At 38.9% G+C, this 13,746-nt stretch overlaps 1 protein-coding gene across 1 annotated transcript in view; it reads right to left on the reverse strand.

Annotated features, from left to right (window-relative positions):
- The window catches only part of CFAP44 (cilia and flagella associated protein 44), a 42,051-nt gene extending 28,844 nt beyond the window's left edge, over positions 1–13,207 (reverse strand). Inside the window, exons 1-9 of the mRNA XM_021548966.3 lie at positions 13,141–13,207; positions 8,267–8,334; positions 6,419–6,596; positions 5,270–5,432; positions 4,168–4,270; positions 3,636–3,852; positions 2,265–2,379; positions 1,585–1,749; positions 331–486 (exon numbers count right to left, since the gene is read on the reverse strand). Of these exons, the coding sequence (XP_021404641.1) occupies positions 331–486; positions 1,585–1,749; positions 2,265–2,379; positions 3,636–3,852; positions 4,168–4,270; positions 5,270–5,432; positions 6,419–6,596; positions 8,267–8,309 (1,140 nt within the window). The 5' untranslated portion in view covers positions 8,310–8,334; positions 13,141–13,207. The remainder of the gene's footprint in view (positions 1–330; positions 487–1,584; positions 1,750–2,264; positions 2,380–3,635; positions 3,853–4,167; positions 4,271–5,269; positions 5,433–6,418; positions 6,597–8,266; positions 8,335–13,140) is intronic.
- Between the last annotated feature and the right edge of the window lie 539 nt (positions 13,208–13,746).

The following is a 13,746-nucleotide window of genomic DNA, read 5'->3' on the forward strand; positions in this document are numbered from 1 at the left end:
CTGCAAGGATCATCTCAACCAATTGCCTGATCACTTCTGGCCTGACCAAAAGTTAAAGTATATTATTAAAGGCCTCTATATATGCCTCTTAAACATTGACTTAGAATGACCAGCTCTCTAGGAAGCCTGTTTCAGTGTTAAAAAAACACCAACAAAACTGTAGGTAGGTAGGTGATAGGTAGATAAGATTATTTTCTATATATCCAGAAGACTGAATTCTACTACAAAGAAACACTCTGATTTGTAATAGACTCCTGCTGTTATTTACCAGCATGTTCCAAATTTTATTTTTTTTTCCCACAGGGATCTATGTACCTGAGTGTGTCTTACCTGAGCAAACCAGAAGGTCTGTTCATGGTCATGAATTTTTGTAATGAAATTCAGGCTGACATTCTTGCCAAGCCAAAGTTCATTCATAGGCTCCATCTCCACTAACCCTGTGTCATCCACAGGATCAGCAGTATCTACTACCTCAAAGTTCCACATCTTCATGGCATTTGAAGCGTTAAAAAAAAAAAAAAAAAAAAAAAAGAAAAAAGGCAGCTTTTTTAATAACACCAGGTTGTTTTCATACATAATAAATATGGAAAATCAAAATTTTAAGAAAGCAAAATCACTGCTTTGAACATAACCTAGAACAGTGACTGGAGCTTCAATTCAGCCCTGACACTAAGAGAGCTGTACATGGCAGCTTCAGAACTATGCAGAATAAATGGTATCTGTGGGCACTCAGCATGGCTCATACTGAGGCAGCACAAATTAATGGGAAGTGTGACTCTTAGATGTTCTGCTTTGTAGGATAAGGACAACATATCAGTTAGCACACTTATAATCAAGTGAACTTTCCTAAGGGGATAACACCAACCTCTAAAACACAATAACAACCACAGCAGTGTTTGAAACCCTCCACTGGCTATAGGTCAGTATACCATTGATTATCTGGGTACACACATGAGCAGAAGACACATCATGTCCTCCCTTAAAGAGCAGGGTAATAAGATTGCAAAATTCCTGATCATTGACAAAGGACATCAGAAAGTTGTGTTATGCATAAGGAAAACATTTTGACCTTAATTTAGAGAATTATTTGTTAGCTTCAGGATGCTTTATTCTTAATTTTCCCCTATTTTAGGAGAGTGTCTCTGAGATGCTAGTTAATTTCTGTGTTATTTTAACATTAATAATCTGAGCTTTTAAACACTCAGAAAATTAATTTCAAATATTCCTGTAGTTTGTTTTTTATCTTTTAGATAACACCACATGTTAACAGGCCTGGAAATTATTAAATGTTAGAATGTAGTCAGGAACAAAGCTGTTAGAAAACCAGTGAGGATTATTTTGATTTACTAAAGTAAAATCTGATTTATTTATTACTATTAAACAAGGAAAACTGCATGCCATGCTATCAAATTCAAACACATACACTATGGAGATGTGCTCTTATTTTCTTTATTCTACAAAATAATTTTCAGAAAGAAACTGCACTCCAAAATATCCTCCAAAAACCTGGTAAAGGAAATATGTAACATTTACCTGCTGACCATACATTTGCACACCTAAAGGCAGAGCAAAATAAAAACTCACCCGAATGACACCATCTTTTCCAACAGAGTAAAGGTCTCCTTCATCAAAAACTAACTGGCTGACAGGGCCCTCATGACAGGGCTTATGTCCAACTTGACAGAGCTCTACTTTAATGAGGCCACCTTCCCAAAGCAGCAAATTGCCCCACTCAGTTCCTGAGACAACCTTTAATGGAAATTAAAATAACTATGTAAGCACCTGCACGTAATCATGCAGAAACACAGGCAAGAACCAAGTAAACATTTGTGGCTTCCTTCCATGAAAGCATTAAATCAATGGCAAAGTACAAACATTTGCAAGAGAAGATATAACAGGTGAGGAGGTTCAACTTTTTAGCAATGTGACATAATTTACATGCACTGAAATTGGTGAAGATTGGGACCAACAGGCTCTTTGTATGTCTGTGCACTAATGTTTTCACGTTAGAAGACATTCAGCTTTAAGCCAACACAGATCTTTTTTCTGTGAATTACAACACTAAGTATTTTCCGATTATTACAAAGCAAGACAGGGATTTTGGGCAAACTAATGGCAATATTTTCTTCTCAGAACAGTGCATTAAAGGCCTGATTAAAAACATTTTTTAAGCAAATAGTAACTCTCTAACTTACAAAGCAGACTTTTTATCAAAGCCTAAAAGAGTATATAATATTTTTTTTTAGTCACGTTTCCTCACTTACCTTCCCATCAGGCAGCTCCACAAAACCTATAATGTCAGACACTGCTGTTTTTCCAAACCTGCCCAAAGCTCCTTGTAACTTGAGACCAGTTAATGTGAGAGCCATCTTCCAGAACCTGAGTACAGAAAAACACACCCCTCTCTGACACAAGATTAAACTACTCTTTAAAATTAAGAAGTGTAAAATCCACAGCTACATCTTTCCAGCTACAACCCATACACACAGCTAGGAATACTTATTTTATCCTTGCTATGGAGTGTATGGTGCTCAGTTTTGTAAACCCAAAGGACTGAGGACTTCATTGAATGTCATCCAAGTCCTCTTGTGGAATTAAACTGTATTATAAAATCTCACTGACACAAAGGTTTTATCCTAAATTATTATAAAATCTCATTGACACAAAGGTTTTATCCTAAATATTAGGATTTATGTGTGTGCAGGAGATATTACTTTTAAGATAACTGTTAGAAATTGTAATTTGATCCACATTTGAGTGAAAGTTCATATTTACCATGTAATAAAAGCTATATCAGTGTTTTTTTGTAGTATTTCAGCTCAAAAGAAAGTTTATAAGAGATTTTGTTTTGTCAGATTTCCATAAATAATGCATTCTAAGCCACATTTTTTCTGTGTCTAAATAAACCATTTGCTATTTCAGACCCACATTGCAATCAAACCATAAAGCAAGTATCAGATTTTGATCTGATTTCCCCAGTAAAATTCAAAGAAACTTTAGACGCATTATCATTTTAAAGATAACATTTTTATTACAAGAGAATCCTACTCATAGCATAAGATTCTGCTGTGTTAACATTCAAGTAATGGATAAACATATAACACAAGAAGAATGTTTAAAGTCAATGGGTGTTTGGCCCTTTTTTATTAAAGGACCCATGAACTTAGCAGGGAAGGGAATGTATGGAAAGATCTTTTGTAGTCTTCTGGTGCGATCACACAGTTTCTGATCCATGACTTGGCAACCAGCTCCAATGGCTGTCCAAGGAGCAGATGAGCTCAAGAAATCAAAGACAGAAAGCCCAGAAGGCACAGAAGGCAAATATCTTATGTTACCAGCCAGAAGGCATGTATATATAAGTATTTTCATTACTTCTTCTCAGTGCTTGTTGAGATTACAAGAATGGATTTAACATCAAGCATCATCCTATTTGGACAGCGAAGATATTGAAAGATTTATTTGACTGGTTGGAGGATTTGAAAATCCTCATTTTTGTAATTGTAAGGGCCAGGTAAAATAGCATTCCTCATTGGTACATGTTTGCTAATGATACATAATGATACATGCTTGTTAGTCATCTCCTATGTATTATGACTGCAGAGGTGTTAAGTATTAATCTTAATCAGCAAACCTACCTGATATGTCCTGATCCACCTGTAGTTAGATGCTCTTCATTCTCAGCAGAAAACATGACCTTGTAAACATCCTGTGCAAAAGCTTTTGACCTCAGCAGGGTCTCCTCTTGTTTCCAGTCCCAGATAGTCAACATGTAGTCAGGGCTGCTCCCAACACTGGCCAGCAAAGTGCCAGTACGGTTGAAATCACCAAAAACATAGGCTACTTCTGTTCCACCTAAAGAAATGTACAAGCCCCAATACACAGGAAAGAGGTAGAAACAACACAAAAATCTACTCAGAAGAAGCTCAACATTCACTGAAATTATTTCTTTTCCAATAGGTAATCGCTTTAGGTTAGCTATCTCTATGAAACAGAAGTTTCTTCCCATGCAATAATGAAAAAGCTTGAAACCAATGTCTTCTATTTTTGCTGTGAAGGATCAGAAAATTCTATTTTATTCTAAACTAAAAATGATCCACTACTCCATCTGCTGGGATCTTTAAACACTAGTCCATCTGTATAAAATGAAAATAGAATGTTTTACACTACCTTTCAGTATTCTGTAGGGCCTCACTGAAGGATATGTGTAGATGACAATATTTGGCTTCTTTCCTTTTTCTCCTACTGCAAAGTAGTCCTTATTAGGGTGTGCCTTGAAAAAGCAAAAGTCCTGTTGCATGCTGTAATAACACCTTTGTCTTTATTCTGCTAGTTATTGAGTTATTGTATTCACTCACTCATTAGTCAAAACATACAGCCATAAATACTAGATTGCATTTTTCTGTGTGTTTATTCTGAACAACTATCAACCTATTGCTAAATATCAGAGTGAAGCCACTATGCGCACAAAATGGTATATCCCACATATATTGTGGAATCATAACAATTGGTGAAACAATCTGCTTTGTGATGCATCCTGTTACTATCCCTACTTCACTCAACCCACTATCTAATCTTTCCATAGCAGCATTTGTGTCAGAAGCCATCTACTTCAGCAGAAAGCTGCAGAAAAGCTAGCCTGAATGACACAACTCTGAAGGTGTAAAAATGCACACTGATTCTCCAGAAGAGGCTGCTTATGATAAAACAGGACAGTCTGAGGCTGGTAGTTGGAAAGCCTTGCTCATGTGAAATAAAACTGAGAGATAGCAGAGTTCTCACAGGGTAAGGTGTTTCAAATTCAGAGACAGAACTTGAGACAACAAGCTCTTGATAAGTTTATTAGAGTGAAACCAGATGCTTTTCTCTTCATTTGTGTGGGAGCTTGATTTTCTAAATTTTAATTGCAAGTAAGACTCTATATTAGTATCAGTTGTGATTAGGACAGATGAAGTGTTCGAAAAGAAAATAAAATAATTGCTATGAGCCAAAATATTTAAATAAGAATGTAAAAATAATTCCAGCTGGACTTGTCAGTCCTTTTAGGTAGCTGAGCCTGGGACTAAGGTGTGCAGATACTTGTTCTCTGCCAATTGTATTGATGGGATGAGAATCCCATGCTGCATGATCCATACATTCCTTTAATCAATACAATATACTTCCTATGTATATGAATGTGCCATGAAGTCTCCCATATCTGGCAACCACAACCATGCAAACATTTTCTTCCTAGAAAGCAACTAAAGTTCTTAAACAAGAAACAAAGCCATACTGTGATAAACCCAATGCCACCGCCATGGCTGCTCCGGATGTGTTTCTGATACTTGGTTCTCAGGTTCTGGAGGATCACCTGGTTGCCTGCTATATACCCCACAGTATCTCTATCCATTATCATCAGGTTTACAGGTCTGGTACAGTCATATCCAAAAGAATGTCTGGGAACAGTGCAATAAGGAAAAGATTAGACACTGGCTTTCTAAACAGTTTACTAAGTGAATAAAATGCTTAAACTGAAACTGAAATGGGAGTACTGAAACTAGTGACTAAGCCTGATGGCAGGAGATAATTTTCTTCAGTACACAGTGAAGGTAAATATATCTTGACTCAATAACTGAAAGGAAGGCACAACTAAAGGCCTACTGAAGTTCATATCCCGTCTTTTCACCTCCACTATGGGTATATCTCTTGCTTCTGATCATTTGGAGCGGCAAGGAATTAATGTTTTATCCATGTTCTCATTTCAAATTAAATGTAAAAGATGTGCATCAGATTACCAGGAGCTGTTCTACAGACAAGAGATCAAACCAAGCAAGTTTTCAAGCTCACTTCTAATTGTTTACAGGCAGATGTAAAAAAGGGAAAATCCAGTCTCCAATAGCAACTGAACTGTGTCTGCAGAGAAAACCATCAGCATATATAAGTCACATATCTTATCCTACCCTACTTGACCATACCTACCAAAGAGTTTATTGTAGCTCTTAACTGATGGGCACCACCTCCTTCATTCCATTAGTTTAGATCTTCTAAGCACCAGAACACAAATCTACCTGGTTTCTTCCCCACTTTTCCTTTACGAGGCACACAGGAGATCTTCTGCCCTCCCCTCAGCTTCTTGGGGAACACCAGTGTTGCTACAGAGAAAGGGAGAGCTTTGCAGGACGTATTCTTACACCAGTCTTCTGCCTGGTGACATTAGCTTCTCAGGAGTACTTACGATAGGAAGCACTATGCCCAGTAAGAAATGTTTATGAGGTCAAGACAACACTTAAGACTAAATTCACCCAGGATTTTTACCTGTGTCTCAACCAAAGGTATCCCACTAATGCCACAAAGGCTACTCCAAATTTGACCAATACAATTTTGAGAAGGTATATTAAATACCATTAGCTTTGAATTTACACAAGCTCAACAGAAAGGATACTTAAAAATAAGAAGGTCAGTGGGTATCTCAGTGTCGTCAGTGACATATGGTCCTGAATATACGTCTCCATACGTGTAGAAGAAGGTTTCAGCTATTTTCTTTTTTACCTCCTCAGGCCTTTTTTGTGGTTCTGAAGGTTCTTGACTATTATCTTCATCGTCCAAATTTTCTTCTCCACCTCACAAGTGGGAACATAACAGAAATTTATATTCACCATATGTTTTGGGTTAGTTGCTGATATTTGCACCTAACTGTAAAAGGGAAGGAGTCATAAATCTTTTCCCCCTTTGACAGAGCAATCAATACCTCACAGCTCAAAACAAGGGTTTCATGTCTTAGTAACTACTTATCCTGGCACAGTCTGCAACAAATACTTCCTCAGGCTTTTAAAAACTTCACTGTAAATATTCAAAACTTAAGAATTTAAACAAGAAAAATTTTGAGACCATTTGAAAAATACTGGGTTTTAAACCATAAGACTTACTATAGCAGTTCAGTTGAGGTTTGCTTGATATTTAGGTCTCCATTTTAGAAACCAAACAAATTTTAAAGTTTTCAGTAGATATTGAATGCATATTGTTACACAAAACAATTATTAAAACCTCCTATAATGGACCACCAGAAGACACCACTGTCCTCAAGAAAGCAAACTGCTAATGTGTGATCCAGTGTAGTTTCTCACTAGATTGCAATGCACAATACTGTCAACTTGACTTCCAACTAGTCATAAGCACTCACAAAAAGTAGTTTCCAGTTAGTTATCTCAGGTTAAATCTATTTTGTAAGCATTTCATGCTGTCTTGACTGTTTTCTCTCCCAGGTGGGCCATGAGAAACAAGCAAAGGGGTCAGAGAGCAGCCAGGCAAAGAGCAAAGTTAAGCCAACTGAAACAGAGAAGAAATATTCAATCACTGTAACTGACTACAGTCTAAGGTTGTTGGCTGTTCCTAATAATAACTAAAACCCATGAAAGTACTGGGGGCTTTAAGTTTGTGCCAACATCTCCTCAGTGAACACCAGTTTTCAGCAATGCTCTCAATGTCTGATTCCACCTGCTCCCCTTCTTCCTCCTGTTCCTTTCCAGTTGGTGATTCCCTTGAAACACTAGTTTTGTTTTCTTTTGCAAGGTATAATTGGTATCACCCTCTTAGGTAGGAATTCCTTTGACTAATTTGTTCATACATACCATATTAAATAAATATAGAGTTGTAAATAAATATATGTTTCTGTAGTAGTAAAAGAATCTCCTCTGTCCAACAACAGACTTCCTGCTGTTTAGCATTTTGTCAGAAGAAATTTACTTCCAAAACCCAGCAATTTAAAACTTAAGAGAAGGAAAGAAACAAACACATCTTATAACAGAAAAAAAAAAAAAAAAAAAAAGACATAATAGTAAGATCAAACAAATGCCAAAAGTAATGCAGCAATGCATCAAAAAAATCCTTCCAAAGTGGATTTGTTATTCATGCTACCTGGATCTAGTGTGTTAGATGACATGCAGGACACCTGAAATAGACACTGGACAGGCATTTCAAGATGAAAAATATGTTCAAAAGAAAAATACTGGCCTCTGACTGAAAAAGTCTGGTAAAGTCTGATTTCAGTATTACCTACAGAGACAGGTCTAAGCAGAATTTTCAGGGGAAGGACTTTGAGAGCTGAGGCACAGCAGGAACAGCAGGCACAGGGCTTAGTCCAGAACTTCACCATGACCAGAGTAAAAATAAAATTTGGCAACACCCAAGAGCAGGAACTGGAGTTGAAGTAAGAAAGGGGTGAGTGGTGGAAGAAGGCAGAAGTTACTGTAGGTTCAGTACTGAAGTCAAAATATAACAGGGAAATACTCACTACTGAGATCTGCCTCTGCATCTTCTGCTGGTTCCCCTTCCATTGGAAAAGGTGGATGTCCTCTCTCCCTGGCAGTGGTAAAGACAAACCTTTAGTATTGTTGCCTTGATTTGCCATTTAGACCATTCTCATTTCCTCTCAAATGCTTTGAGATTCCCAAAGATGTTATTTGTCTTCTGCCTGTACACAAATATGGAAAACCCAAAGATATGTCCTACTTTGCAGAGTGAATTAATTGGTTCAGGTTTTAGGACTCCAGGCTCTGAATAAATTGCTACAGCAAGACTTTCACCTAAATACTGTGTAATGGTGGGAACTGACATGATTTAAATGTGTTGAGCTTCTCTTTAATGTACTGGAATGAGATCTGCTTTTGAGATAACAAGGCTATTCCCTCACCTTTGTGGTGGACTTCACAAAAATAACTGGAGATAGACATTCTAAGATCACCTACGTCTTAAATGGAAAAGCAAGAGAGATGAATCTTTAAGAAAAAAGGACTTTCTTCAAAACATTTTATGATGATGGAAAACAAATTTTAAAAGTTAACATGATTTTTTTTTAATTAAACAGCTTAATAACACCACTCCCCCTTATGATTTTCATCTTTTAGATCATCTTTTTCAGAGTGCTACAATTTTTACTTGTTACTATTTTCCTCTGAAGTGGAACGGTCCAAATTTTCATATAAAAACTAAACACACTGACCATTTTTACAAAAGCCTCAAAAAGAAGCAAAAAAGCATGCTCTTACTCTAACACTCTAACTTTTTTCTGCCTTTTGATTTCATAAGTGTTCTCCATTTCCAAATGAAACACCTTAAAATGCACATTGGAGCAACTTTGCATCAATATTACAGCATGAAAAAACCATCCAAAAATCAGAGAATTCAGAAGCTGTATATAAAGAAACTGAATACTCAGAATAAATATGGACAGGATGCAAGCAAATCCTTCTTAATTTGTAATCATTACTTTGATACCACTAAGAAGTCCCTAATATTTCATTTCCTGTTTCCAGCTCTGGGTCAGAATCCATTTGGAAAAAATATTTTGAGGAATTTCAGGCTTTTTTGATATTTCAGGACAGGCAAAGTGTTCTAACAAAATGCCACCCACAAGAAGAACAAAGAGGACAAAGAAATATTTCAGATATGTCATTCTTATTGTTATATAGCCAATCTTCATCCGAAAGTCCTGAGATCTACCAGAATCTGACTTTCCTGCATAATTTCACATAAGAATTACAAATGAACTTTCATCCCTTAGGAGTGCTGAGAAAAACTTGAAAATAGACAAGCAGAAAGTTTTACATTTATAAAACAAATGAAAATAAAACAAAACATGGAAGAAATATATCTCAATATATTTAAATGAAATTCATGAGTTTGTAATGGGGTAACACAACTGTTATCACTGAAGTTGAAGAAATAGTTATAGACTATTTGCATAAATAGATAGTGGAGTGTTCAGAGACTGAATTCTAATTCCAAACCCAGTAATGACGTGTTCAATTTGTATCAGCCATTTCACCTCTGGCTGTCTCAGTTATCTCCTGTGAAAAATTAGATAATAATACTTACCCATCTTAGTGAAGTGTTTTGATATCCACAGAGAAAAGAGCTATAAAATTTCAAATTATTGTAAGTAATTAGCAATCATTTATCTTCTAAAAATTAAGACTATAATAGTTTTCATTATAAATTAATTCCTATCTGGAAAATGCTTTAGGCTGAAAGAGGATATGAACATTTCCGCTTGCATTGATATCTAGGTTCTAGTTAAAGAAAGATACTGCAATGTCCACTGTGCACATTTTTGTGATGGCATTCAAGCACTGTGCCAAAGCAAATTCTGAATTTAAGGACTCAGAAGAGGTTCAAGGGGATAATGTGTCTACTTTGGCTGTAGATTCTGGGTTTCATGAGTTGGCTGATCCTGAAAACTCTTGTGTAGGCTCACCATGGCAAAGGCATGCATCTCTCTGAATGTTATTTTCCTGGGGGGAGTTGGCAGGTTTTTTTGCAACAGATTTCCTAAATCAGAAAGATTTAAGCCTTTTGATACTGAAAACTGAGATAGAGACAAGTAGAACTGGTGTGACAAGTCTAGTGAGAAAAAAAAGTCAGCAATCATAATTTTTCTGCCAATGCTTGACCAGGGCAGTACATTTTCCTCCTAGTCCTGGTAAATCAAGACATTGACTTGAAATACTGTACCAGATCCACATGAGTTTCATCATTTCCAAGAACTCAGGAACTCTTTCCAAGTCAGGACTGAATTCAGGTTATCTTTGTTTCAGTGGACAGTGCTACAAACTCTGAATTTCAGCCAAGTTCCACTTTCTTTCAAATTGCCTTTTTCTTAGCTATGTTCTCAAAAGCCACAGAATGGAGAAATGCGTTCATTCAGTTATATAACTTCAGCTATTTTAAAACTTAAATGTTTGTCAATTTTGCTGCCACGCACAATCTTTATATATGGAAGCCGCTCAAAAATTCTCAGTAAATTTGAATATTAAGTGATTTCTCATCTCAGACAATTGTCTCATTTATTCAAAATACAGCATAATTAAATCAAATGGGTGTTTGTTTGCTAACACAGAAACAAATTCAGTGAGATGACACCACTTTCTTTCTATTTCATCCTACACTTTTCTTCTTTCCAGAAAAGATGTTTAAATGTGTAAGCCTCATAAATACAGTTCTTGCCTTCATAAACACTGTGACTGACACTTCAACTGCATAAAATACAGGAAATTAAATATTGATCAAAATGCAACCTGAAGTTTTACTTTAGAAAACAGAACATATCGAACAGTTATTTTAAGCTGTCTCTACCCCACTCTTAACTGTTTAAGTGTGCTGAATTGACATCACCTATCAGCTTTTACATCCACAGAAGAGTGATCACCAGTTCTGACCACTAATTCAGTTTATGTAGAAATTATAGGGAACTATTACTGCAGAATAAAACTGCGGTGCTATTAATACCAGCAATAAGCAAGAGATTAAAAAATTATCTCTACATTGTGCTACTCCTGCAGGATTTATTTTTCTGGTTCATTCCAAAATGTGTTAATTTTTTGGTAGAAAAGCTTTACTTAATAATGGAAAAAAAAAACAAAAACTAAAAAAGAACACTTGGTCTTTCTTTCAGGAGAAATTGTATTATTCCTTTAGTTGTTTTCATTCCACATGAAAGAACTCAGTTTGTCCCAGGACTTCCAATCCTGATTCCTCCTAGCACTGCACTGTGAGCCTTCCAGGCTGCACTCTTTGCTCTTTCTGACCTGGGGGTAGCACTGGTCTAAAACACAGCTGCAGCATTTGGGTTTCATGAGGGGTGTTTGCCATGAGGAACTCCATACTGATCATCTCTTCCAGGGTGAGGCATCTTCTTCAAGTCTAGCTCTGCTAGTGTCTGGTTTCCTCCCATCTTCCAAGTCCTGTTTTTTTAACTCACTTTCAAACAGTCTCCTCAGCACAGTTTTCTGAATCTTCCATTTCTTTTTGAAAAACAGCAAACATCTCTCTCAGCACTCCTTTTTGCTTTCAGACCACATCAGAGTACATCAGCAATTCACTGGGCCACTGATGAGTACAAAATGGGCAAACAGGAGGGTCTTGCAAAACTTACTTTTGTTAAAAAAAAATAAAATCTTATAGTGTTTATATACAGAAAGAAAAATATCCAAGTGTAAATCAGGCATAGAAACCAGTGCTGTCTATCATTATCCATCAGCACTAGAAAATTAGTAATAAAAGTCAGTTTAGGCAATCAACCCAAGATCCCAAGATAAAAATAAGAAGTACTAGAGAATATGGCTGCTCTTACAACAGCTTGAAGACTTGCGAGCAAGGAGAATAACAAAAATATCAATTCTCACAGCAGTGACGTATATAAATTATTTACTAGTCAGAGACTGAGACAGCAAGGATAAAGCTACAAAGCAGGATCTAGACACATTTTCTTTATCATAGCCCCATTGTCTCCCTTCTCCCTCATCAGAGAGAGAAAAGAGATGGGCTGGAGCCATATTATCGTTCTCCCTGCTATTACTATGTTGCACACATGCAAAGTATTTTCCTATTTCACTAGGAGAAATAAATCTAATTTACAATCTTACACCTAAAGTAGCCCTCTGTTTGATCCACATATCCTAGCTCTGCCACATGCAAGCAAAAGTTTCAAGTCTATTAAAGCCTGCCCTGTGAATAAAGGTTACCAGGTTTTTACTAAGCAGAAATAAGAGCAGGTGACATCACCAGTTACTTATTAACTTACAGCGTAAAAAAAAATCATAAAAATGAGTATTAGAAGAGTACCACAAATGCAACAGGCAATAAAATTAACTGCCTCACACACACTAAAGAAAACCCAACAAGTCCCACATTTCACATAAGTACGGGACGGTCTATCCCAGCTGTAGAACATCATTCCTGCGTAGCGGGGATAGCAGAGGGCAGGCAAGGGGCACCTGGCGCTCTGCAGGGCGGGCAGGGGAGGGAGCCTCAGCGGGGCCCTGGGGAGGGTGCGGGCACAGAGGGGCTGCGGGGGCGTGAGGAGCGGGGCTACCGGGAGCAACCCACGGCACCTGCGCGTCCGCCGGGGGCGGCTGTGCCCCGAGCGGCCGCGGCCGCCCCACAGCCCCGTACCCGGGCCCGGAGCGGCCGCCCCACAGCCCCATACCTGGGCCCGGAGCGGCCGCGGCCGCCCCGCAGCCCCGTACCCGGGCCCGGAGCGGCCGCCCCGCAGCCCCGTACCCGGGCCCGGAGCGGCCGCGGCCGCCCCGCAGCCCCGTACCCGGGCCCGGAGCGGCCGCCCCGCAGCCCCGTACCCGGGCCCGGAGCGGCCGCCCCCCAGCCCCGTACCTGGGCCCGCTCCGCCGCCCGCTCCCGTCTCCAGGCAACCGCGGCGGCGGCGCAGCGCCCGCGGAGCGGAGCCAGCGGGCGGGTCGGCGGTGCTATCGGGCCAATTGCAAGGGCCGGTGGTTGTTCTACTCTGGATTGTTCGTATTTTTTCTTTAAAGTAACCTCTGCTTTGGCCACGGTTGCGGTCCTTTCAGAACTCAGCGGGAAAATTAAATTATAGGCAGGTCTTGAGGAAACCTCCGCCAGGGGAGGTTTAGGTTGGACATTAGGAAGAAATTCTTCACAGAAGGGATGATTAGATATTGGAATGGACTGCCCAGAGATGGGGTCACCGTCCCCAGAGGTGTTTAAGGAAAGACTGGACGAGGCACTCAGTGCCCTGTTCTAGTTGACATGGTGGTGATGGGTCACAGGCTGGACTGGATGATCTCGGAGGTCTTTTCCAGCCGAACTGATTCTGTGATTCCGTGAATTCCCCAGACGTTCTTCCCGCCCGCAGTCTTTAGCGTGCGCTCCCGTGCGCCCCTCGCTTGCGGTGCGCTGCCCCGGGCGGCGCAGCTCGGCTGACTTCCCACACACCTGTGTGCTCAGGTTATACATTTATAT

The sequence above is a fragment of the Lonchura striata genome, chromosome 2 (genome assembly GCF_046129695.1).
Source record: "Lonchura striata isolate bLonStr1 chromosome 2, bLonStr1.mat, whole genome shotgun sequence".
In the NCBI taxonomy this organism is placed as follows: Eukaryota; Metazoa; Chordata; class Aves; order Passeriformes; family Estrildidae; genus Lonchura; species Lonchura striata.